The sequence below is a fragment of the Phasianus colchicus genome, chromosome 23, assembly GCF_987193195.1.
Source record: "Phasianus colchicus chromosome 23, bPhaCol1.hap1.1, whole genome shotgun sequence".
In the NCBI taxonomy this organism is placed as follows: Eukaryota; Metazoa; Chordata; class Aves; order Galliformes; family Phasianidae; genus Phasianus; species Phasianus colchicus.
The window spans coordinates 2,073,856-2,096,621 of NC_143458.1; the positions used below are offsets into that span (position 1 = coordinate 2,073,856).

The window sequence follows — 22,766 nt, forward strand, 5'->3', positions numbered from 1 at the left end:
CAAGGCCGGACTTTGGCCCCCAGCCCCAGCATCATTTGGATGGAAGCAGTGCTGGAGGTGCCTGGTTCCAGCAGGTCTACTCTTGCCCCTGTTTGCTGGGTTGCTTCAGAGCAAATATTTCAAAGCCCGGAGTCAGCAGCCAGGCAGGAGCACACAGCAGCCTGTGCACTGGACACTCTTCTGCTCAGAGCAGGGGGTCCAAGACCTGCACCGAGAGCACTGGAGGAAAAATGGTAAAAGAAATACACAAAGCCACGGAGCCTTTGGCATTTTGTAGGGAAGTAGTTGCTCACAATTTGCAATCAACCAGCCCACATCCCAGGAGCGCTCTCTGGCCTGGGCAGTCCCTGCTCTGCTTTCCCATTCCCCACACAACAGACCCCTCACCCCCCACACAAGGATTTTGCTCCGTGATACAAAGGTCAGATGGGAGCAAAGGTCAGCTCCATCCCGAGAAGCCCACAGAGCAAACAGTGAGGGCCCATTATCGCTGGGACAACAACACACACCAACACACCAATAATCTGCCTACTGGGAGATGCTGGGGGAGCGGGGAGGGCTCACTCAGTCCTAGGGGTTAAGGTCAGGCTGGATGGCTGCAGTCCAGCTGGTGCAGGGCACGTGCAGCAGTCAGGTGATGGGCACTCACGTCATCCCCCAGGCACGCTGCTGAACCTCCACGTTGTATTTACATGGAGTGAGGTCCAAAAAGCCTACCCCTGTGGATGCGCTTATCTCCAAGCTCTTCTGCCGCCCGCAGATGGGTATATAAAGTGAGCCCGTGCCTGGCTGCAGCAAGAGGTGACAGCAGCCAGGTGCAGGGCAGAGGTGCAGCCTCGCTGTGCTCCCCATACTGGGGACACCTGGCCTCTGGCAGAACGTGTCTGACCTCGCTGGGCAGCCCCACACAGGAGCAGCACTACTCCCGACCCCAGAAGTGAGGTAAAATTGGGGAGTGAAACATAGGGACGGATGGCCCATGGGACAGAGACCTGCACCGTGGCATGAATTAATGCTCACCTTCTCTCTTTATCCTATAGTGTTGCAGCTTGCTGGCCCAGCAGATCATGTCACTGAAGGCTGCGCTTCTGCTCACCCTCCTGGCCACCCTGCCAGGTTGGTGTCTGCGTGACTCCAGGCTGCCTGGTGGCACGGGGATGGGGTGGAAAAAGGGTATGGGGGAGCTCTGGCAACAGCCACCGCAGAGCAGAGGTGGCCACGCTCACATGGCACAGCTGCTCTGGCCCCGTGATGGGTTTCTGAGTTCCCTTGAACCTGTGCCATGACCGCCGTGTGCTGACCTGCTCCCATCCTCACACCACCTCGTGACTCAGAGTGAGTCATCAGCAGGGCAGCCGGTGGCTGCTGTGGGCACAGGGTCCTGCAGGAGCACAAAGCCCCAGCAGCCATGTTCCTCAGCCACTTCAGGGGTGGCTTCCCAGGTAACACAGAACTGGTAGAACACGTGATGATGCCCAAGAGCATCCCCACTCCACACCCACATTCAACCACCCCATCTGCTCTGTTTTCCCAAGCTTTGCTCTGTATATCCCCAACTCTCTGGACTGCTCCAATAACCACTGCTCTTCAACTTGCAGTGTCACCAGCTGAGCTGGCACAGAGTGGCTTCTGGGATTACCTCAGCCAGCTGACCAGTGACAAGGACAGCCTAGAGCAAGCACAGGGCAGCAAGCTGGGCAGGGAGTTCATGTGAGTATCCTGCTCCTGGGGCTCATACTCCACTGAGAGGAGCTGGATGTAAAGCTTGTGCCCTTCCTATAAATCAGTGGTGCTTTATTAACTGTGTCTGCTGTCTTGTACAGAAATCTGAAGGAAAGCCTCCAGGATGGGGTCAGCAACGTGGGGAACTTCCTTGAGAAGCTGGCGCCTCTCAACAGAGGCATCCAGCCACGGCTGTACCACGACTCTGACAGCCTGCGGAAGCTCATCAGGAAGGAGCTGGAGAGTCTGAGAGTGAAACTGTCCCCTTACGTGGACGATGTGCACCACAGAGTCGGCAAGCACCTGGAAGACCTCCGCTTTCAGCTGCAGCCCTTCACTGAGGAGCTGCTGGACCAGGTGTCCCTCCGTGCACGGGAGCTGCAGCGCCACCTGACTCCCAGCCGCGACATGACGGCTCAGCTGCTGGACGGAGTGGATGAAGTGCAGCGTTTCATGGCTCACTACGCCGATAAGATCGCCTTCCACACGGACCAGGTGAAGGACATCTTCCAGCCGTACGCCGACAGGCTGGTGAGCGAGATCCAGCGCTCAGTGGAGGAGCTGCACAGGAACGTGGTCCCGCACAGCCCCGCCAGCCCGGAGCAGCTCAACCAGCACATCCGTGAGCTGTCCGCCAAGCTGACGCAGAACGCCCGGGATCTGCACCGCAACATCCAGCGCAACCTGGAGCAGCTGAAGGCCAAGCTCAGCCTTCGCCCCAGCCGCCCTGGGGAGCGCTATGCCGAGGAGATGGCCAGCGAGGTGCAGCAACGCATCGAGGAGTTCCGCAGGGACACCTATCTCCAGATCCAGGACTTCACGCGCGCCGTGCACCAGGAGACGGAGGACATGAGGCTGAAGCTGTCCTCCCGGCCCCACTACCCGGAGGAAGCCGCGGGCAGCCCGGCCCCGCTAGAGGACCTGCGGGCCAGCCTGGACGCGCTGTGGCGGGATCTGTCGCACAGCCTGAGCGAGCGCGGCGGGGACGCGCCCTGACGGCCGGGCGCGGGAAACAGGGAGCGGGGCCGGGCGCAATAAAGGCTCCGAGCCACCAGGCCTCGCCTCCTCCGCCGCCATCACCGCCCCTCCGCTTCCCCGTCACGTGATCGTCTCCAGTCACGCGATGTTTCCAATCACGTGATATGTCAAGTCGCGTGATTTCCCCCCGTCACGTGACATTTCCCCATTATGCACATTCTCCATCACGTGGTCAGCCCCCGTCACGTGGTCGCGCGGTGCGCAGGCGCGTTGGGGGCGGCCCGGCCAACATGTCGGCGCTGGGTGCTGTGGAGGCGGCCGGCACTGGGGGGGCTGCTTTGTTCCGGCCCCTCAGCGCCGAGGATGGCGAGCAGCAGCCGGCGGAGATCGAGTCCCTATGCATGAACTGCTACCGCAACGTGAGGGCGGAAAGGGGGGCGATGGGGCGGGCGTAGGGGCGTGCTGGGGGAGCGAGGCCTGCGGGGGGCCGGAGCTGGGGGCTGTGTGGGGCCGGAGCTCCCCAGGGCCGTGCAGGCCGCGCCACGGCTCCATCGGGCTCCTCGCTGCTGTAGGGGGTGACGCGGCTCCTGCTGACCAGGATCCCCTTCTTCAAAGAGATCATTGTCAGCTCCTTTACCTGCGAGAGCTGCTCCTGGTCCAACACCGAGATCCAGTCGGCGGGCCGCATCCAGGAGCAAGGCGTGCGTTGTGTCCTGGCCGTGGCCTCCAGGCAGGTGAGAACAGCACGTCCTGGCTCCTCTCAACAAACAGCTGGGTCTGTACAGAAGGGAGGTGGGGAGCTGCCTCAGAGCTGCCCTATGTGTGCCTTTATTCCTCATGTGTGTTGCTCTTGAGAATAAAAGCTCCTGTGCCGTTTGAGAAATCACTTTTATTTTTTTCTTTCCAATGAGCCACTTAATAATCCCAAAACATATGTATTAGAGATGCACTTGTATGTATAGGAATTATCTTCTTGCATGTTCTACTTATCTTGTCAGCTCATAGCTCCCTTGCTCTGGTGTCTGCAATGAGCAATGCCTGCAGTTCTCTCCCCAGAGCTGCAGAGGTTGTGAGGAATCTGCCCACCCTAAGTGGATGGGTGAGGTGGGAGTTTGGGTGTTGGGTGGTCTCTGAAAGTGTAACTTCAAACTGGTATGGGATGTTTGTTGTTTTTCTGCCTCACAGCAAAGAGGGAGGCTGCTAAAGCTGCCCTCAAACTATTGCTGCTGCTTCTGTGAGAATTGCATGCCCCAGTATGTACGCTTAAGATGTGGAAGCTCCTGGTCCTAATGCTGCTTGTGAACTGTTGTGTGCAGGATATGAACAGGGAGATTGTGAAGACTGACTGTGCCACTATTCGAATTCCAGAGCTGGACTTTGAGATCCCTGCCTTCTCCCAGAAGGGAGGTGGGTATGTGGCCTGTGCCCCTTTGCATGCCTCTGTTGTGTAGTAGGCAGTGTTTGAGGAACAGCCCTCCTATTGGTGTGTGTTGTCAGGCCAAGCTATCAGGTTTGGGAATACTGCTGGGGTGTACTTAATGCAGCTTCTGTTTCTTTCCCTGTCAAGTTCTTACCACCATTGAAGGCATAATTGACAGAGCTGTTATGGGTTTGGAGCAGGACCAGCCTGTCCGCAGGGTAAGGTGCTGTGAAAGAGGAATCTTTTGAGAGCTGCTTGTTTGGCAAACGCTTACTTTGTAACCCCCTCACCTATTGGCTTTACACTCTGCTAAGTGTATCATGAGCTCCAGTTTGTGCTATCAGCAGTGTTGTCTTCAGCTCTGGATTGCCCCTGATATCAGTCTCAAATGTGTCCTCTTGCAGGCAACAGACAAAGAGGTGGCAAGTAAAATAGATGACTTCATTAGTAAGTTAAAGCAGCTGAAAGAAGTACATTCCCCTTTCACATTTGTAAGTATATCCAGGAGTGCAGACCCATTCTGTTGGAGGAGTTGGGCTGGCTTCTTAAGGCTTCCTATGGCTCTCTTCTCCTATAGATCATAGATGATCCTTCAGGGAACAGCTTTGTGGAGAATCCCCATGCGCCTCAGAAAGATGAAGCTCTTGTAGTCACTTATTATAAGCGGACTCCGCAGCAGGCTGCTATGTTGGGTCTTGAGGTACGTGGAGGAGTTGTGTTTCCTTACTGCTCAGCCTTGCCCTCTCCATTGCTGGTGGTGTGGTGTCCGCTTTCCTTCTGCACAAGGCCAGCTGGCCCTGATGTGCTCCAATCCAGCCTTTGCTACCTGGGAGACCTTGAATTAGAGAGGAGGCACAGGTAGAAGCTAATATTGCTTCTGGCTTCTTCTGTTGCAGGAAGAGGAATTGGATGAGAAGCCAGCTGATTCTGCAGAGGATCTGAGGAATGAGGTGGGTGATTTTTGCAATGCAGTGAGGGCTCTGTGCAGGTTACTGGCACTTGGGGCAGGCTTGCAGGGCTGGCTGATGTTCTCTGACTGTCCTTTTCATTCCTGTGCTTTAGGTACTGCAGTTCAACACCAACTGTCCCGAGTGCAATGCTCCAGCTAACACAAACATGAAGCTAGTGCGTATCCTTTGAGTGGTAGCATGGGCTCAGATGGATGTTTTCTACTGGGGTGTGTGCAAAGGCCAGGGTATGGGCTGCTTTGTGAGCTCACCTAGACCTATTCCTGCTGCATCCATAAGGCACAAATAAATTATTTCTAATAGAAGCTGCAGGTTACTCTTAGATTTTTCTTCTGTTGAATTTTCCTTGACTGTCTGCTCCAGAAATCCCACACTTCAAAGAAGTGATTATCATGGCCACAAACTGTGACTCCTGTGGGCACAGAACAAATGAGGTAAACTATTTTTTTTGACATTTTTTTGGGGAGGTGGGGGTTTTGGGGAGTAATCTCTTCTGTGCTTTGATGGGTAGAAGTTTCTCAGACTTGCTGGCCACCGTTCTGTGTTCCTTAAATTTGTGAAGGGAGAAAATATTGTGTCTGGAAAAGCTCCATGTAATGAATGAGGGTAATCCATCTCCAGACCTGTGATGTTCCCTGCTTTTGAGGGGCTGTCCCCAAGCCAGGAGTAGCCTTTGCAATGCTCAGCAAGCTGAGCAGCCATGGCAGGCCCTCCAAGAGCATCCTGGCCTGACTCAAGTACAAAAGTCCTGTCTGCTGACTGCCACCTGTGTTCCTAGGTGAAGTCTGGAGGAGCAATTGAACCCCAAGGCACCAGGATTACATTTAGAATTACAGATCCTTCAGACATGACAAGAGACATCCTAAAGGTAATGAGCCTTCAGGTGTTTCCCTCCCTCCCTCCTTGGCTCCTGTGGAGGGTGCACGGTGACCTGGCTGTTTCCTGAGGAGTGGGGCTGTCAGGATTCACGTGGAGGTCTCTGTTGCAGTCAGAAACGTGCAGCGTGGAGATTCCAGAGCTGGAGTTTGAGCTGGGAATGGGAGCACTGGGAGGGAAATTCACCACACTGGAAGGGTTGCTGAAAGATATCAAAGACTTGGTGAGTGGTTCTTGTTGCCTTCCAGTGGAGCCCTGCCAAAAGGGCTTGTTTTTTTTCTAGGTGGAGCAGCACACTCACCTATGGGCTTCATGTTAACTTTGCATCAATGTGTCTGTTATACTTGTGGATCCTTGTCTCCAGCTCCTGTACCCCACTGGTTTGGTGGCAGCGGGGGTCAGACTTGGTCGTGCTGTCAGCTTGAGTCCTTGCACTCTGCCTGAGGGGCGCTTCTGAACATCCAGCAGAGCTCAGACCCCTCTGTACTAATGTTTAGTCTGCCTGTGGCACAGGAACTTTGGTGCTGGCTTTCTCCCGTGCTGCATAAATGCCCGTGTCTGCTCTTCCAGGTTGAGAGAAACCCATTCACTTTGGGGGACAGCTCTACTCCAAGCAAAACGGAAAAGCTGCAGGAGTTCATTGGCAGATTGCAGGAGGTAAGTGTCCTCTGAAGTCTCAATAAACTGTAACGTGGTTTTGCCACCGTTTTTGCTGCTATGAAGCATGTTAAGTCCTTGGCGAGTGTCACCATACCTCTTCAAGCTGTTCCACCCTTGCCCCTTGTGCTGTCACATCTTGTCAAGCTATTGCTGTTACTGGGGAAGATGTCAGAACTCTGAAGAGTGCCATGAATCTGTTGGTGCTGGAGGAGTGAAGGGTTAGAAGAAGTATTGACATGCTGCTCTCTTTGTGCAGATAATAGAAGGGAAGACAAAGGCTGTCTTTATAATGGATGACCCCGCAGGCAACAGCTATCTTCAGGTACGGTGGTGTGCAGTCAGACTTGAAGTATTCTGAGCAGCTTGAGCATGTTTTCTTAATTTCCTTGATGTGTGTTGGCTGTCAGGGTTTATTTTGGGCTGGAGTGCTGAGTGGGTTTCTGTAGGCTCTGCTCAGGAGAAGAAAACTGCTTATGGCTTTGTGGGAAGGGAGGTGGGAGCAGTGTCAGCTCTGTGATATCAGGGAATCTGGCTGTCCTGTCTGGACTGAATGAGTCTGTGGCATAAAAAACAGGTCTTATCCTCAGTGCTGGGGTTGGATTTAAACCCTACCTGCAGCGCTGCAGCACTGTTGAAGCATTTCTAGCCTGAGGCTCGGGCACGGTGTGCAGGAAGCTTTTCTCTCCCTGCAGAACGTGTACGCCCCAGAGGAGGACCCGGAGCTGCAGGTGGAGCGCTATGAGCGCACGTTTGAGCAGAATGAAGACCTGGGCCTCAACGACATGAAGACTGAAGGCTACGAGACGGCGCCGACCTCGGGCCGATAGCAGCACGGTGCAAAGCAGCCGTTCCATGCTCTGAAGCAGAACTCATTCCTTTCCGTGCTGCTGGAAGCGGCTCGCAGGCCTGGAGAGCAAGAACTTCCCGGTGGGGGGGGCAGTTCGGGGGGCGAGGGTTTATTTAAAAGCTGTTTGTGCGGCTTCCGGATCGCGGGGCTGCGGGCGCTGTGCTGTACGCCAATAAAGCGTTCTCAGCATGCAGGCGCACGTGTGCTGGCAGAGCGGGAAGCCCCGCCCCTCGGTGTGGCCACGCCCCCTTCGTTGAAGCCACGCCCACTTTATAGCTCCTTTCCGCGATGCCCCGCCCATCGCTTCGCGCCACAAAACGGCGGAAGTCCCGCCCTCCGACGCCGTTTCGCTGCCCTTCACTTCCGGTCGCGGTACCATGGCAGCGCAGGGTCTCTCCAAAGCGCAGTACCTGCAGCGCTATCTCAGCGGCCCTCCCGCCGATCAGCCCCGCCGCCGCCGCAAGAAGAAGAAGCCCCCGAGCGGCTCCGGCAGAGCCGGGTGAGTGCGGGCGGCACGGCCCGAACGGGTCGCGGCCTCCCCTGGGGCCTACATCTCCTTCCCCCATCCCGGCGCGGCCTGCGGGCCTCGGGCGGGCGCTCCGCTGATGGTGGCCCTCTGTCCGCCTTCAGGATGCGGATCGTGGATGACGACGTGGGCTGGAGCAGCATCGCCGCTGTGCCCGAGAAGGAAGAGGAGGAGGACGAAAGCGACGTGCCCGTGGTGAGCAGCGCGGCCTGGTCCCCTGGAGGGGAGGAGTTTTGTGGGGCGATTATTGAACCGCTCACAAACAGCGGGGCTGGGCCTGCGTGATGGCCGTTAGAGCCTTAAAACGGCCGGGCGAGGTGAGGCAGAGGAATGGCTGTAGAATGTGCTGCGTGCTGGCTGGGAATGTAGGAAGGGAAGAGAGTGAGGCTGCAAGCAAAACCCGTGGATCTGTTCTTTCTAGTGCGGGAATAGTTGCCCTGTCCCTGTTCGAGGCCGGGGTTGGATGGGGTCCTGGGCAGCCTGGTCTAATATGAAATGCGGAGGCTGGTGGTCCTGCTTGTGGCAGAAGGGTTGGAGATTAGTGACCCTTGAGGTCCCTTGCAACCGAGGCCATTCTGTGATTCTGTAATAGCTGATCCTTTTGTTTAGAGGGCATAGATCCTTTTCTTTATCTTTTTAAACTGTGTTGTTTGGTCTGTTCTCTCACCTTCAGGTAGCAGAGTTTATTGATGAGCGTCCGGATGAAGTGAAGCTCATGGAGGAATTTCGAACAAACGCTAAATGGAAGCTTTTAGGAGGTGAGGATGGATCTTGCTGTCATTTCTGCCTGAATGTTTTTTGCGGTTCTAAACAGTGAAATTAGAAGATACAAGGAATTATAAAGAACCTTAATAGTGATTGCTTACTGTTTGTTTTTCTTTCAGACCAGAATGAGGACTCTCAGAGCTCAGATATTTCAGTACCTGCCAAACCTACTACAGGGTATGGATGTCCAGCAACAAACTCTAGCATTGATTGATCCTTTTTTGTGTTTTCATCCGTCTCATTCTGCAGTCTCAAGGTCTGCAGCAAAGTGTGAGAAGTAGCTTCCATGAGGATCCCTTTTTCCATGCTGAATCCGCTGTGGCTGGGGGAGAAGTGTTTCCAGTTAGCATGTTGTTTGGGTTTCTGTAAAGTCCATGAGCGATTATCCCACAATCCTTTGATGATATCAGAGCAGTTGGAGTGATGACAGACTGTAGATGTGTAACATAGAGAGGATGGTGGTGTTATGACATGCCCCTTTTCTGAGGTGGTTACATGGGATGTTCTGTGATCAGGAAGAGTTTAGACTAAGATAGTGTGATGGGGTGTTGTTTTGTGGGAATGTGATTGTTCTAGGGCACAGAGTGGGGTTTATAGTTTTGAGTGTTACAAGGGTTAAGGAAGACTTCAAATGATACAGTTAGAGCTTTTCTGTGGTCGAAGTTGTCTTGGAGTGCTTCTGGGATCCGTTTTGGGCAATCTGGGGCTCAGTAATGCAGATCACTGCTTTGTTACCTTACTGGTAGCTTTACTGGTACCCTTTACTGGTACCTACTGGTATCAAACAGTAGATCCAGTTTGATATCTGTTCTGAAGATGAGAAATGAAAATGAATAAGCTAACTCTTATTTGAAGCTTCTCCTCCTTTCTTAGGCAACAATGCCATGACTCTCCAGACAACTTGCCACTGAAGCGAGTGCGGCATGACTCCCCAGATTTGTCCCCTTCCAGACAAGAGAGAAATGATTCCCCCAGCCTCTTACCTCGCAAGCAGCGACAGCGTGACTCCCCGGACTTGTCACCTCCCAGGAGGAAGCGCCACGACTCCCCGGACTTGTCACCTCCCAGGAGGAAGCGCCACGACTCCCCGGACTTGTCACCTCCCAGGCGGAAGCGCCACGACTCCCCGGACTTGTCACCTCCCAGGCGGAAGCGCCACGACTCCCCGGACTTGTCACCTCCCAGGCGGAAGCGCCACGACTCCCCGGACTTGTCACCTCCCAGGCGGAAGCGCCACGACTCCCCGGACTTGTCACCTCCCAGGAGGAAGCGCCACGACTCCCCGGACTTGTCTCCTCCCAGGAGGAAGCGCCACGACTCCCCGGACTTGTCACCTCCCAGGAGGAAGCGCCACGACTCCCCGGACTTGTCACCTCCCAGGAGGAAGCGCCACGACTCCCCGGACTTGTCACCTCCCAGGAGGAAGCGCCACGACTCCCCAGATCTGTCACCTCCCAGGAGGAAGCGCCACGACTCCCCAGATCTGTCACCTCCCAGGAGGAAGCGCCACGACTCCCCAGATCTGTCACCTCCCAGGAGGAAGCGCCACGACTCCCCGGACCTATCCCCACCAAAACGGCAGCGCCACGACTCCCCAGATCTTTCTCCTGAAAGGGTCAGTTCAGCAATGGGAAAAAAAGGCTGTCAAATGACAGATAAGTTGCTGCTGGGAGAGATCCAAGGAGAGCAGCTTCATTTCAGGCACAGCTCCTCTGACAAGTCTTTGTCACGTCAGAAGCAGCAGACTGCTCCAGATCTGTCCCTTCAGCGTAAGAAGAGGTATGATTCTGACCCAGATTCATCACCGCCTCTGAGAAAGAAGGCTGGGTCACCAGGTCAGAAAAAGCTGAGTAGAACAAAAGGTGAGTGTGTGTAAGAGCGTATAGTCCAAAAGCATGGAATTGTGGCGAATAGGTTGTCACTTCTGTTGATAAAAATAGTTGTTGTAATGCTATATTTGGTTGGTTTGAGAAGATTTATCCTAAAAGTAGTCTGGGTAAGTCCTAAAAAGTTGTCCAAAATGAAAACAAAGTTTAAGCCTTGTCTCCAAGCAGTGCGCTTTAAGAAGGAATAGGATTTTAAGGCTGATGTCATATGCTTGTTCTTTACAGCTTGTCATCATTTAAGGTTTTGATTTGTCTGTGGGTTATCTCGTGTCCCCATGTTTAGGCCTCTAGTGGTTCTTAATCTGTATTTGTGTTGCAGATGCTTCCCGCGTAGAAAAGCTCCATCGTGACTCTGATTCTCCACCTCCACGAAGGGGTACCCAAAATGCCTCTGAGGCAGACCTTTCTCCCGAGCGAAAGAATCACAGGTTAGGTCTATTCCACGATGATTTCCATAAGTATGATCCTCTTCAGCATGTTCAGAGCAAGTCTTCATGCTCCAATTTCTCTCTTCCACAAAGGGCTCTGCATTCTGGAAAGAGTCAGCGTGGTTCAAGGAGTCCCCCTGATCTCTTGCATCATCGGTACCCTGATGATAAGGGATCTCCCAAAAAGGTAAGGATTTTGTCTTTCTGTCTGAGCTGTAATTATTTCCTTTGATAGAAATCTTTAAAAGCATGAATAGCTTACAGGTGGTAGAGCAGATATATAGCTTGTAAGTGCAGCTGTGCTGGCCTGTCAATTTGTAACAAAACAAAGTGTGAGGTAGATGAAAGATGAGCTCTGACTCAGTGCTCCGTGTTTCTGGAGGTCTGTGGAAGCTGTTCCCAAAGATGGTATCAAAGTGGCTTTGGAACACAGCTGTCTCTCCTGAAACTTCCCCTTATTATACCTGTAGATCACCGGACAGCTCTCAGCCAGCAGTAAATGTGATTCTTGTTTGATTTGCAGACCAAAATGATGTCTGGGGTCAAAGCCGGCTTGGTGTCAGCTGATGTGCTACGGAAAGAGCAGCAGGAGCTCAGAAAGCAGGAGAGAAGTAGCAAGCACTTGGAAGGTAAAGGTCTAAAACCACTGCATAAACATCAGGTCTTTCTCTGCTTTCGGCTGCCTATTAATGCTGTATCAGGCCTTGTCTTAGAGGGCTGGTTGTTAGGGTGTTGATGGAGAGCATCCCTGTTGGTTGGCATCTAAGCATGCTGATGAATTCACATAGGTAAAGCCACTGGGTCTGTAAAATGAAATTTGAGTGGTGATTTCAAAGAAGTGCCAATGAGACAACTCTGAGGCTTTTGCCCCATCTGCAAGTTCTGAAGGAGCAGACTGTTACTTCAGGAGCTCATTGTATGAGTCAGTCACTGAATGGTTTGGAAACTGATATATTCTAACGTGAATGACTTAAGGTATCTGTTACCCCCCAGAGGAATCCCGACACACAGAAACTGTCTTCCGTGACAAGTCAGGCCGCAAGAGGGACCTTGAACAGGAAAGACTTGAACAGAAGCAGAAAGATGAAGCAAAGTCAGAGCGAGATGAACAATATGCCAGATGGGGGAAGGGGTAAGGTGATTTTGGTGACATGCCACTTTGCAGGGTTGGGGGCTGAAGGTTGGTAATGAGTTTTGTGCTTGGGACCAGGTTATTTTGTGTGGATTTACCCTGTCGCTGGGTGCTTATCAGGGATGTTGCACACAGTGGATTGTGGTCAGTACTGCAAATTGAGCAGGTCACAGTAAATATTCTGTAGTTTTGAGATGAAGCTTTGTTTGTTTGTTTTCAGATTAGCGCAGGGGAGGCAACAGCAGCAGAATGTGGAAGATGCAATAAAAGAGATGCAGAAGCCTTTGGCTCGTTACATTGATGATGAGGATCTGGATCGAATGCTGCGAGAACAAGAGAGAGAGGGAGACCCAATGGCTGAGTTCATCAAAAAAAGGAAAGCCAAAGAGAACAAGGAAAAGAAAGGTATGGATATGGAGTTGTGCTGGTGTGGGTTTTAAAGCCCAGGGAGCATAGAAATGCTGGTGCTGTTCAGTGAACAGCTTTAGGTCACCGTGGCAGCTGAGTCCTGAAGGACTCCTAGTCTAGATTTAGTGCCACAGCAACATCTTCTCTTATTGACCCGTTAGCAGTTTCCGTTGCTATTATTTGGTAGCTTAGAGTGCAGTATCTGGTGACATAGGCAGTAAACGTACTACAGTTTGTTTAAAAGTATTGTTGGGAGTTTCCACTGTGAGCTCTTTGGCTATTAGGCAGCCAGTGCTTTGGGTCTGTGTAAACCTTCCAGGTTGGTGATAACGTGATCACAAGATTGCACTGAAATAACAAATGGTTGTATTGCTCTTTCTGTCTCTAGAAAAACCTAGGTACAGTGGACCAGCACCTCCACTCAACAGATTTAATATATGGCCTGGGCATCGCTGGGATGGGGTGGACAGGTAGGTATTCCTGATACACTGATATCATTGAATGATAATACAACTAAATGACCTTTTGCTTCAGAGAGTTTACAGTGAGTGAGATTTGACACATTCAGCCTTTACATTACTAACAGTTATGAATGGGTGGTAGAGACATGCTTGTCTGGGACAGAAGGGAGTCAGGTTCTAATCTGATTTTTCATGACTCATGGGAGGCACAGCCTGCTGTTAGCCATGGATCAGGGTGGAAACTGGGCTGGAGGTGGTGATGCAAAAGTAGTGGACAACTTATGATGTCATTTGAAAGCTTTGTGGCTTTAGAAAATGTGCATGGTAGCCCATGGTCTTATTGGTCTCACTTTGTAGGTCCAATGGATTTGAGAAGCAGTTCTTCGCCAGGATGGCCGACAAGAAGGCGGTTCAGGAGCTTGCATACAAGTGGAGCATTGAAGACATGTAGAAAGAAGAAATAACCATGTGAGACAACATGCCTGAATTGAGATTTGCTTGCTACCACTGCCAGAGCCATAAGTAATGGCTCCTGCCTGGACCAAGTGCTGTCCTCGGCATTCAGTATCCTAGTGGACCATCCTCTAGGAAGCAAGGCTGTGTTTAGGGGAGAGCTGCTGGAAGAGGACTTTCCTGCCAGCCAGAAAGGACCAGTGCCAAAGCTGCAGTGGCTGCTGCCCACAGGAATACCTCTGCTCCCTGGTGTTCCCTCATGAGGTGCTGCAAACACTGACGTCTGACCCACTTGTTTCTTTTCTATATGAACTGTAGAAACTGTGTTGAATTGTTTTATGCCAAATGCTTCGTCCTGTGAAGGCAGTTTACAAATCTTCAAATGTCCTAAATCTCAGGTTTCTTTTCATGGTGGAAGTATGCTGGAATCTAAGTCCTGGAGAGTTAACCCCATCCGGTGTGTTGGCCTATTGCAGCACACAGTTGTGGTTTCAGGTATGGCCGAGTTATTCCAGAGGGTGTTTTTTTGCTCTGAAACAACTCAATACTGTGAGCTGATTTATATCTGGGCTTGTGTCAGATCTGCCCCATGTCCTTGCTGTGAGTCCAGAGGGCTTCTGTTCAATGTTGTGTAACTCTTAAGCCTTCTAGTTCTTGGAGTCCTTGGCTTGCAGTGAAGTTAGCACAGCAGAGCTCCTCATAGCCCTTCTCGGGGCTGTGCCTGGTGGTCAGTATGTGGCAAGAAGCTGATTGCTGTACATCACTCTGCTTCTCTCCTAGAAAAGGCTGAAAGAACAACATGCAGTGTTATATTTGACAGCAAAATCTTCAGAAGCTCTAGCAGCTCCTTGGGGGCTAATTTCTTGTGGAAATAAACATGCAGAGGCCATTTAAACTGTTTCCCCTGACCATTATTTTCTTCATAGCAGCTAATGGTCATGGATTAGGCCCTACGGACTTCTCTGGACAGCGTTGCTGATGGCTCAGCAGTTCCTTAGCACTGCTGCCTGGGGGCTCGCTTCAGCATGAAGCATCACCTCTCTCTTGTGATCAGATTGGTCAGGCTTGCAGCTGGAGGCCAAGCAGAGTGCTGCACTCCATCCCTGCTTGCAAGAAAGCACTTCTGGAAATAAACACAGTTGTTCATGTTTACATCCCAGAGAGCACATATTAAAGGCAGGCAGCAGTTTCCATGGAGATGCCTTGTCTTCAGCAGTGATCAGGGAGCAGTCATCAGTATTGCTCTTTGCAGTGATTTTCAAGCAGTAGGAGGGCTGTGGGTGAGAAGGATAATGACAAAGTTTTCTCTGGAGTGTGAACGCTTTGGGATTTTCTTCCCTGTTTTTCATTCACTGTTGTTTCTAGCAATCCTGAAATCCACGTGTGAGAGGTAGATTGTGTTTTTGCAGTGGAAATTTCCAGACTTTCTGTATGTAACATAGAATAAGTTGTCTTTCACAACAGAAAGCTGCTGAACAGAGTAAAGTTGAGACTGGGACATTGCAACCTAGGTAAAATTGGCACAGGCACATTGTAAGATAATTATATAGGGTAGGGGAGAGTCTGGTACAGGACAGAACTAGTGTGCTAATTGTTGAGAATGTTGTCCTCCTATTGCTGTAAAAAGCACAGAACATACCCAAAGACAATGGGTTGGTGACAGGCATTTTATGGAAGTGTAACGTAGCAACAGTATCAGAAGATTGTGAGCCTGAGACACTCAAACAATGAGTGCCAGGAAAGGCTTTACCTGCATTGGACCCAGGGTGTGTAATGGGATGGATGTCACTGACTGGTTGTGCAATTTCTCCCTTGTCAGTAGGGAGTGTGCACCCATTATTGCAGTAATGAATAAACTGCTCTTCACAGAGATCTGTGCCTGATTAGAAACTGTTACTTGTCAGCGTGTTTCTCACCACAGTGAATCAGTTATACTTGTGGATCCTTGTCTCCAGCTCCTGTACCCCACTGGTTTGGTGGCAGCGGGGGTCAGTCTTGGTCGTGCTGTCAGCTTGAGTCCTTGCACTCTGCCTGAGGGGCGCTTCTGAACACCCAGCAGAGCTCAGACCCCTCTGTACTAATATTTAGTCTGCCTGTGGCACAGGAACTTTGGTGCCGGCTTTCTCCCGTGCTGCATAAATGCCCGTGTCTGCTCTTCCAGGTTGAGAGAAACCCATTCACTTTGGGGGACAGCTCTACTCCAAGCAAGACGGAAAAGCTGCAGGAGTTCATTGGCAGATTGCAGGAGGTAAGTGTCCTCTGAAGTCTCAATAAACTGTAACGTGGTTTTGCCACCGTTTTTGCTGCTTTGAAGCATGTTAAGTCCTTGGCGAGTGTCACCATACCTCTTCAAGCTGTTCCACCCTTGCCCCTTGTGCTGTCACATCTTGTCAAGCTATTGCTGTTACTGGGGAAGATGTCAGAACTCTGAAGAGTGCCATGAATCTGTTGGTGCTGGAGGTAGTGAAGGGTTAGAAGAAGTATTGACATGCTGCTCTGTTTGTGCAGATAATAGAAGGGAAGACAAAGGCTGTCTTTATAATGGATGACCCCGCAGGCAACAGCTATCTTCAGGTACGGTGGTGTGCAGTCAGACTTGAAGTATTCTGAGCAGCTTGAGCATGTTTTCTTAATTTCCTTGATGTGTGTTGGCTGTCAGGGTTTATTTTGGGCTGGAGTGCTGAGTGGGTTTCTGTAGGCTCTGCCCAGGGGAAGAAAACAGGTTCGTAGGCCTGGAAAGCAAGAAGCTCTTGGTAGGGGGGCATTCTGGGAGGAGGGTTTATTTAAAAGCTGTTTGTGCGGCTACCGGATCGCGGGGCTGCGGGCGCTGTGCTGTACGCCAATAAAGCGTTCTCAGCATGCAGGCGCACGTGTGCTCGCAGAGCAGGAAGCCCCGCCCCTCGGTGTGGCCACGCCCCCTTTCGGGGAGCCACGCCCTCTTTCTCCACGCCCCTTTCAGAGAGGGCCAGCCCATCGCTTCGCGCCACAAAACGGCGGAAGTCCCGCCCTCCGACGCCATTGCACCGCCCTTCACTTCCGGTCGCGTTGCCATGGCAGCGCAGGGGCGGTGCAATGCCGTGCTGTCGTTGGTCTCGCTTTGTAGGTCGGACGGGCTCGAGCAGCAGCTCTTTGCCCAGTTGCCTGATGAGAAGGCTACTCAGGAGCTTGCAAAGAAGTGGAACATTGAAGCCTCTCGCAACTTATTTTAAAAGCTACAGTTTTATAATTTTAGATGTAGGTACAGATGTTCATTACTTCCACGGGGGCCTTATAGCAGAGTTCATTACAGTACTGAATTTATAATGTGTGTATTAAAATTTTATTGCCAGATACTTTCTTGCTAAGATATATCTGTGTGAAGGGATACAGGAGAGCTTAGCTGATGCGATTTACACCTAAAAATGAAGCCTTTTGTATCGTTGCCCAAATGCAAATTGGCAAATGCCATGATGGCTGATGTGGATAATAACATACGGGCTTTGAAATGGCTCTGCAGCTTCAGGAGGGACAGGGAAGCTGCCTCTCTCTGTCTGCTGATGGATCAGGCGTGTCTGCAAACAGGCTGGGAGCTTGGCTGGGTTGGAACACCTCCATCCCAGAGCTGCTTTGCAGTGCCCCATCAGCACCAGAACAGTGGGGTGGGGTGCAGGGGGTGGTGACACTGAGGGGACAGTAAGATCTGAGACAAGTAAAGGAGTGTGAATACTTCTGCCCTGTATCTCAGACTCCAAAGCCACTCTTTGCAAGTATAGAGCTGGGCTCTGCTATCTCTTGTGACAACTGCAGGATCTGACGTGTGGGACGTCGGCTTTGTGTGCAGTATATCAAACGTCTGACTCGGGCAGTGAGAGGAGAAAAATTGCCGTCGTTTTGCTGAAGGCTCCCGCACCTCAGGAGGGGGGTGAGGATGAGTGCTGCCTTCCCCTCCAGGCCATGGCAGCCGGCAGAGGGTGCTGGCACACTGGGTTGGGCCGTGCTTGTGGCACAGAGGGGTGCCCCTGCCCGGGGCTGGATGCCCGAGGTGTGGATGCAGCTGTGCTGCAGCACAAGTGTGCTGGGGATGCACGGGTGTTTGGGGTGTGCATCCTGGAGCCCAGCCTGAGTTTCTGAGCACACGAGTTGGTCCCTGTGTGTGCCTTCCTTCCCGTGCTGACCCTGTGCACACAGATGTGTTGGCCAGGGAGGGGGGAGGATGGCTTGTCCCATTGCCCTTGCTCTGTGTCCTGCTTTGGCTCAGCTCTGCTGTCTGACGTGGCTGTGTGTGAGCGGTTCTGGCAGCAGAGAAATTGGAAAAGGCTTCGGGATCCTCTGGGATGAGAGGGGTGATGGAGACAAAGTGAGTGGTGCTGGGAAACGGATCTCTTGATTATTGTTTCTGGAAGGGCAGCAGTCCCGTTCTTGGCATCTTAACAGCAACTTTGATTAGCTTTAACCAAAAAAAATATGAATATTAAAATCTTAATTTAATTTAAAACACTGTCATTCATAGTCATGGCAAACACCAAGCAGAGTAATTATTATGCAAATGAGGCAGATAGAAAAAATGATTAATAATTGCACAAATTAAAAATTATTGTAAACATCCTGTGACGAGTGATAAGTCCGCGAGGAGTGCGTGCGCAGGAGGCAGCGTTGCTCTGCCAGCTCCTGCATCCTGATTTTCTCATTAGTGGGATTTAATTAGCAAATGATGCGGAGGAACTGAGCAGTGTTTGGGGCGGGTTGGGGGTCGCTGTGCCCGGTGTGTGGTTCCAGGTGATGGCAGGGAGATGTTGGGATGCAGACTGAGCTTTGCATTCACCTCCATCCCAACAACTGTGGCTTTTAGGGTGTCTGGGCAGGGAGAAAGGGGACCTACAGCTGCTGGCTGGAGTTGGCAGTGCTGTGTTGTCCCCATATGCACCCTGCTTGCCCTCATGCCACCCAGCCCCTGCTCTCTGCCATCCCCAAGTCCTGGGCTCTGAGCTGCCCTAGCAGCAGGCTTCACCCCTGACCAGCCCCCAAATGGGCAGTTGCTAATTACTGGGAGAGTTTGCTCCCTCCAAGAATTAATGAGCTTATTTGTCTGGCATTTTGCTGCTAATTGCATAACATTATTTTTTTCCCCCTGTTCGACTGTTTTGCTTTTATACTTTTGACAGCGAGCACGATAATAATAATAATAGGCTTACACTGGCTAATAGGCTTACGTGGTGCATTATTCATGTCAAGGACAAGCAATTAAGCTTGGCCTCACACATAATAATTAGATTTTTGTTGATGAGCTCATCAGTAATGTGTTTAGTCAAGATTAAGAGCTTAATTCCTGGTGGGTGACATCACCTGCCCCCCCGTGACCCCTGGCCATGGTGTGGGGTGCAGGAGGACTGCTGTGCTGGATGAGCAGGGCAGGTTTGTGGAGGGTGGTGAGATGTGTGTCTGTCCGTGTTTCACACCAGGAAACAGATGGAAGTGGTTCCTCTGAAATGCTGTGATTTCCTGCCTGGTTCCCAACGGGTGCTGCTTCCCTGAGCCGTGCAGTGCTCAGCATGGATGGATGGATGGAAATGCACCTTCCTCTGACTACCAGGCTCTTTTTTCCCCTCCCTTTTTTTTTCTCAACTAGTTCTGCTAAAGTGGGTTCTGGCAGGTGATGCATTATTGTAACTTTTCCCTGCTGTGATCTCCTATTATTTTTTTAATTAAAAAGAGCCCCAGATTTGTCATTTTAATTTTGCTCTAAATGGCAGCAGCTCTGAGTGGCGGGCGCTTGGTGAAGGCTGGAGGCTGTGTGAGTCACCCTGAGTTGCTGGGACAGCCAAGAGGTGGAGCTAAAGGACAGGGCTGAGGCATAGGACTGGTGTGGGACCCCCTAGGAACCCCAACATGGGACCCCCTGGGCTCCAGCAGCACATTGTCCCCTGGGACCGTGAGTCCATCCCAGCTGGCAGCGGTGCCAGGAGCACAGAACCAGTAAGGCTGCCAGGTTAGTGATTGTATATGCACATGTGCGCTTTTCTTAATTGTGGAATAATTAGGGGCACGCAGAGATAAAAATTACTAATAATATTTACTCTAGACTCTATTTTTTTTTTTAATAACCCCTCTCTCTTGCTTCGTTCTGAGTCTTGGTGGAAATAACTTTGCAGATCCCAGTTAATGAATATTTGTAAATGCAAGAACATTCGGCGCTGGAATATCCAGAGGGCATCCTCTCTCCTCCTTGTAATTCTTTTATTTTTTTTTTTCAGGAGATATTTAATATTTATGGTTCCATATCCTTGTGAATAAAAGGAGCCACCCGCAAACCCCGAGGAACAGTGAGGCTGCGGATATTTATGGCGCTTCCTTTTCTCCCTTTTCAATTACAAAGACACCTCGCATAATGAAGCGCTAATAACCTTGTTAATCTAGGATTGATACTCTTTCTCCTGGCCGTCTCTTAATAGAATTAAAAACAGATTAATAATCAACGGGAGGCTGTGTGTGATGAAGGGAAAAGGATGGGGCGTGGTATCCCGGGTTTGGGATGTGGGCATGGGGTGAGCTGGCAGTGCTCTGCTTAGGGGGGGGAAAGATGGGTTTTCCCTCCTCTTTACACAGCTTAAATTTTTAAGACAAACAGCCGTGTAACGCCATCTCCTAATGAAACTGTTTTATGTTAATTAATTATGTATCAAGGCTCATTTTCATGCGCAGCCTGGCTCTGCTTCCCCTCTGCCAAGCCTTTGATCTGTCAGAGGCTAAACGGGAGATAAATAATCAAATTAAAAAGCAGCCTGGATGGAAATAAACACATTTAAGCTGTGTTATTTGGTGGTTGGTGCGGGGCTCTAAGTTCAGCTGCTCTGTGGGCTCCTCCTGTGCCTCAGTTTCCCCGCAGTGTCCCCGTGCCCTGCTGCCACCATCCAGCACCCAGTCTTACATCTTGTAATTGGAGAGTGCTTTATGGCCATAATGAAGTCATAATGTTTGAGCCTGCCTGCGATTACCAGCCCACAGATTTCTTCTTTAAGGTCTCTGAGCAGAGAGGGGTGCATGGGTAGCAAAACCCACATCTTGCTGTGCAATCAAAGGGAGCACACGGAGAGCACTGTGCCCTCCAGGCTGGCTGCAGGCCCTGCTTTTGGGCTTCTAAAGGCTTTTCTGTGCTGCATCGGTTCTTATTAATCCACACATTGGAGCTGGCTTAGGGGGCAGCACACCCAGGGCATTGGGTGGGCTTTCAGCTTGGCAAAATCCAATGAGACCTTTGTTTCTCCAGACCGAATCAGGGGCAGCCGAGCTGCACAAGGAAGGTGGGGGGTGGCTCTCACACAAGGGGATGCCCATTTGCAGCAAGCCTTCTCCCTCCACTCAAATGCTAAAGGAGAAGGAAAGGTGCTATATAAGATGCGTGCAAAGGCGTCGTGCTGGAGGGCTGTGCTGAGAGCTAATCAGGTCACTGCATTTTTAACGTGGCATAGGAAATCTTTATGTTTTTTGTCAGTCTCATTCTTCTCCCCGCTCCCTCTGTAGGGGGGCTGAATTATTTAATGCTGAATATGAAGCAGAGCTGTTTTCCCTCTGCCGGGCTGCTGACGGTGCGTTTTGGCCCGGGAAGATTGGCAGATGGCTGTTCTCTGGGGCGGGTGCAGGGGAACCCATAATGCTGAGCAAATTACCCACTTACAGCCAGATTTACAGAATCACTGAGATCCCACTTAAAGGCATCTCAATAAATAGGCCGGATTCGCTCGAGCGTGCAGCACCCAGCGGCTCGAAGATACACCCCAACGGAGCACTCCCAGCCTCTCTGTATGGAGCTTTTCCATTTCTTTGCATGCAGCAGCAAATTCTTTTCCTCTCACATCGTGCCTGGCCTGCCTTGTGGCCTCCTGGGATGGAGTGATGGCACTGGTGGACAAAGGAAGGTCTCCAAATTGGAGCATGTGGGGTGATGTGTGGACTCAGCCTCTAGTTGGGTATCACCAAGCATGTGTTGGTGGGGCAGAGGTCGGGCATGATGGTGATCACACAACAGGTGAATCAACACAGAGGGCTGCTCTGCGTATCAGGGTTTATCTTCGCCATTAATGGCTTTCTAAATTGGTGGCAGTGGAGCAAAAAAACCCAATTTGAACTCAGAGCATGCATGATTACTATTGTAATAACCTTGGCTAATAAGAATATGATGTGGTGTTAGGCTAGGAAAGAAAACACATTTCTCATTAGCTTTTTGATTAATTACTCCACATAATTTCCTAGGGGGACAAGCCTGGGACTGATTGCCTTTGCTTTTGACGCGCGGAAGTGGTTTACCTTAACTTAATAATTTTCTCAGTGACATTTTAATGGCAGCCCTCAGTTCAGCTCTGGTTGGCTGCGGACTGTGCTCCCACTCTGGGCATGGGGTGGTGCCCTCTCCCAGCCCCATGTGGCCCCATATGGCCTGGCTGGGGCTCAGCAGAGGTGCTTTGCTTTAGTACCTGGGAGTCTCACAGCTGTAGTGCCGTGTGAGCATTGCCAGGAATCCAGCTACTGGAAGGCTTGTGTTTGCAAACAGGAGCGACCACTTTCCTTCTGTGCCTTATAATGCAAATATTTGACAGGAATGAAAGTATTGGGTAGTTGGGTGATGTTGCCACATGGGGTGGTATTGAAATAGGATTGGAAGGAGGGGAAAAGCTGAGAGGGGAGCGAACAGAGATCTGCTGCGTTCTGTTGCTGGAAATTGACTTATGCTTTGGATTTCTCCATCATAACATCACACAGAATGTTGATATATTCTTGTTGTGGCAGGTGATGCTTTATCATAGCGAGTGTGATGAGGGGGCACACAGGCAGTGCTGGGCCATGGCCCTACGTGTCCCACACTGAAATGTGCTGCAAACCGAAGTGACCTGCCGTGGCTGGCAGCTTTTACACCGTAATTAAAACATTGGCGAGTCCATACAAATTTCCACTAACTGAAATGTCAGGGTAATTCTCACCCTGCTGCCGTGACATTTCTGGGGGCATTGTCTGAGAGTGGATGGCATGCTGCTGGGCGCTGCCTTCCCTCGGTCTTATTGAGCTTTGTGTTACTTTGGTGCTCCCCAGGACCTTTATTCCAGAGCTCATCCGCACCTGGGGGCTCAGAGAACTAAAAGTAGGGCCTGGCCTCGCTGGGAGTCTGCCAAGCGAAAGGGCAGAGATACAGAGAACAGCCTCTAAATGGAAACTGGAGCACAGCATCCTCTGAGCACATGTGAGGGGCAGGCAGGGACGCACAGAGG

At 51.3% G+C, this 22,766-nt stretch overlaps 3 protein-coding genes across 4 annotated transcripts; all 3 read left to right on the forward strand.

Annotated features, from left to right (window-relative positions):
• The first annotated feature begins 751 nt into the window (after window positions 1-751).
• On the forward strand, window positions 752-2,776 carry APOA5 (apolipoprotein A5). The gene is made up of 4 exons (XM_090123476.1): window positions 752-942; window positions 1,041-1,116; window positions 1,599-1,710; window positions 1,824-2,776. Exons 2-4 carry the CDS (start codon window positions 1,068-1,070, stop codon window positions 2,716-2,718), a joined length of 1,056 nt encoding a protein of 351 aa, XP_089979602.1. The 5' UTR covers window positions 752-942; window positions 1,041-1,067; the 3' UTR covers window positions 2,719-2,776.
• Window positions 2,777-2,864: 88 nt separating this feature from the next.
• ZPR1 (ZPR1 zinc finger) lies at window positions 2,865-7,611 on the forward strand. The gene is made up of 14 exons (XM_031599878.2): window positions 2,865-3,119; window positions 3,273-3,434; window positions 4,017-4,107; window positions 4,268-4,338; window positions 4,525-4,611; window positions 4,698-4,820; window positions 5,017-5,070; window positions 5,183-5,249; window positions 5,452-5,522; window positions 5,867-5,956; window positions 6,077-6,187; window positions 6,535-6,621; window positions 6,881-6,946; window positions 7,317-7,611. The coding sequence occupies exons 1-14, from the start codon at window positions 2,865-2,867 to the stop codon at window positions 7,449-7,451; spliced, it is 1,470 nt and encodes a 489-aa protein (XP_031455738.2). The 3' UTR covers window positions 7,452-7,611.
• A 199-nt stretch (window positions 7,612-7,810) lies between these two features.
• BUD13 (BUD13 spliceosome associated protein) lies at window positions 7,811-14,425 on the forward strand. Of its 2 annotated transcripts, XM_090123475.1 has the most exons (13): window positions 7,811-7,970; window positions 8,102-8,192; window positions 8,671-8,755; window positions 8,882-8,939; window positions 9,636-10,377; window positions 10,498-10,624; window positions 10,968-11,076; window positions 11,170-11,263; window positions 11,600-11,705; window positions 12,070-12,208; window positions 12,429-12,613; window positions 13,005-13,086; window positions 13,435-14,425. In XM_090123475.1, the coding sequence occupies exons 1-13, from the start codon at window positions 7,849-7,851 to the stop codon at window positions 13,526-13,528; spliced, it is 2,034 nt and encodes a 677-aa protein (XP_089979601.1). In that variant the 5' UTR covers window positions 7,811-7,848; the 3' UTR covers window positions 13,529-14,425. The 2 variants fall into 2 exon arrangements, with proteins under 2 accessions (XP_089979601.1, XP_031455737.2); XM_031599877.2 differs by having other exon boundaries at window positions 9,636-10,624.
• The last annotated feature ends 8,341 nt before the right edge of the window (window positions 14,426-22,766 follow it).

Coding starts and splice junctions, on each gene's coding strand:
- APOA5 (XM_090123476.1), top strand. CDS start 1,068: ATGTCACTGAAGGCTGCGCTTCTGCTCACCCTCCTGGCCACCCTGCCA. Junction 1,117..1,598: donor CCTCCTGGCCACCCTGCCAG/GTTGGTGTCTGC, acceptor TTCAACTTGCAG/TGTCACCAGCTGAGCTGGCA. Junction 1,711..1,823: donor AAGCTGGGCAGGGAGTTCAT/GTGAGTATCCTG, acceptor TGTCTTGTACAG/AAATCTGAAGGAAAGCCTCC.
- ZPR1 (XM_031599878.2), top strand. CDS start 2,865: ATGTCAAGTCGCGTGATTTCCCCCCGTCACGTGACATTTCCCCATTAT. Junction 4,108..4,267: donor TGCCTTCTCCCAGAAGGGAG/GTGGGTATGTGG, acceptor TTCCCTGTCAAG/TTCTTACCACCATTGAAGGC. Junction 4,821..5,016: donor CTGCTATGTTGGGTCTTGAG/GTACGTGGAGGA, acceptor CTTCTGTTGCAG/GAAGAGGAATTGGATGAGAA.
- BUD13 (XM_031599877.2), top strand. CDS start 7,849: ATGGCAGCGCAGGGTCTCTCCAAAGCGCAGTACCTGCAGCGCTATCTC. Junction 8,193..8,670: donor ACGAAAGCGACGTGCCCGTG/GTGAGCAGCGCG, acceptor TCTCACCTTCAG/GTAGCAGAGTTTATTGATGA. Junction 12,614..13,004: donor AGAGAACAAGGAAAAGAAAG/GTATGGATATGG, acceptor TTCTGTCTCTAG/AAAAACCTAGGTACAGTGGA.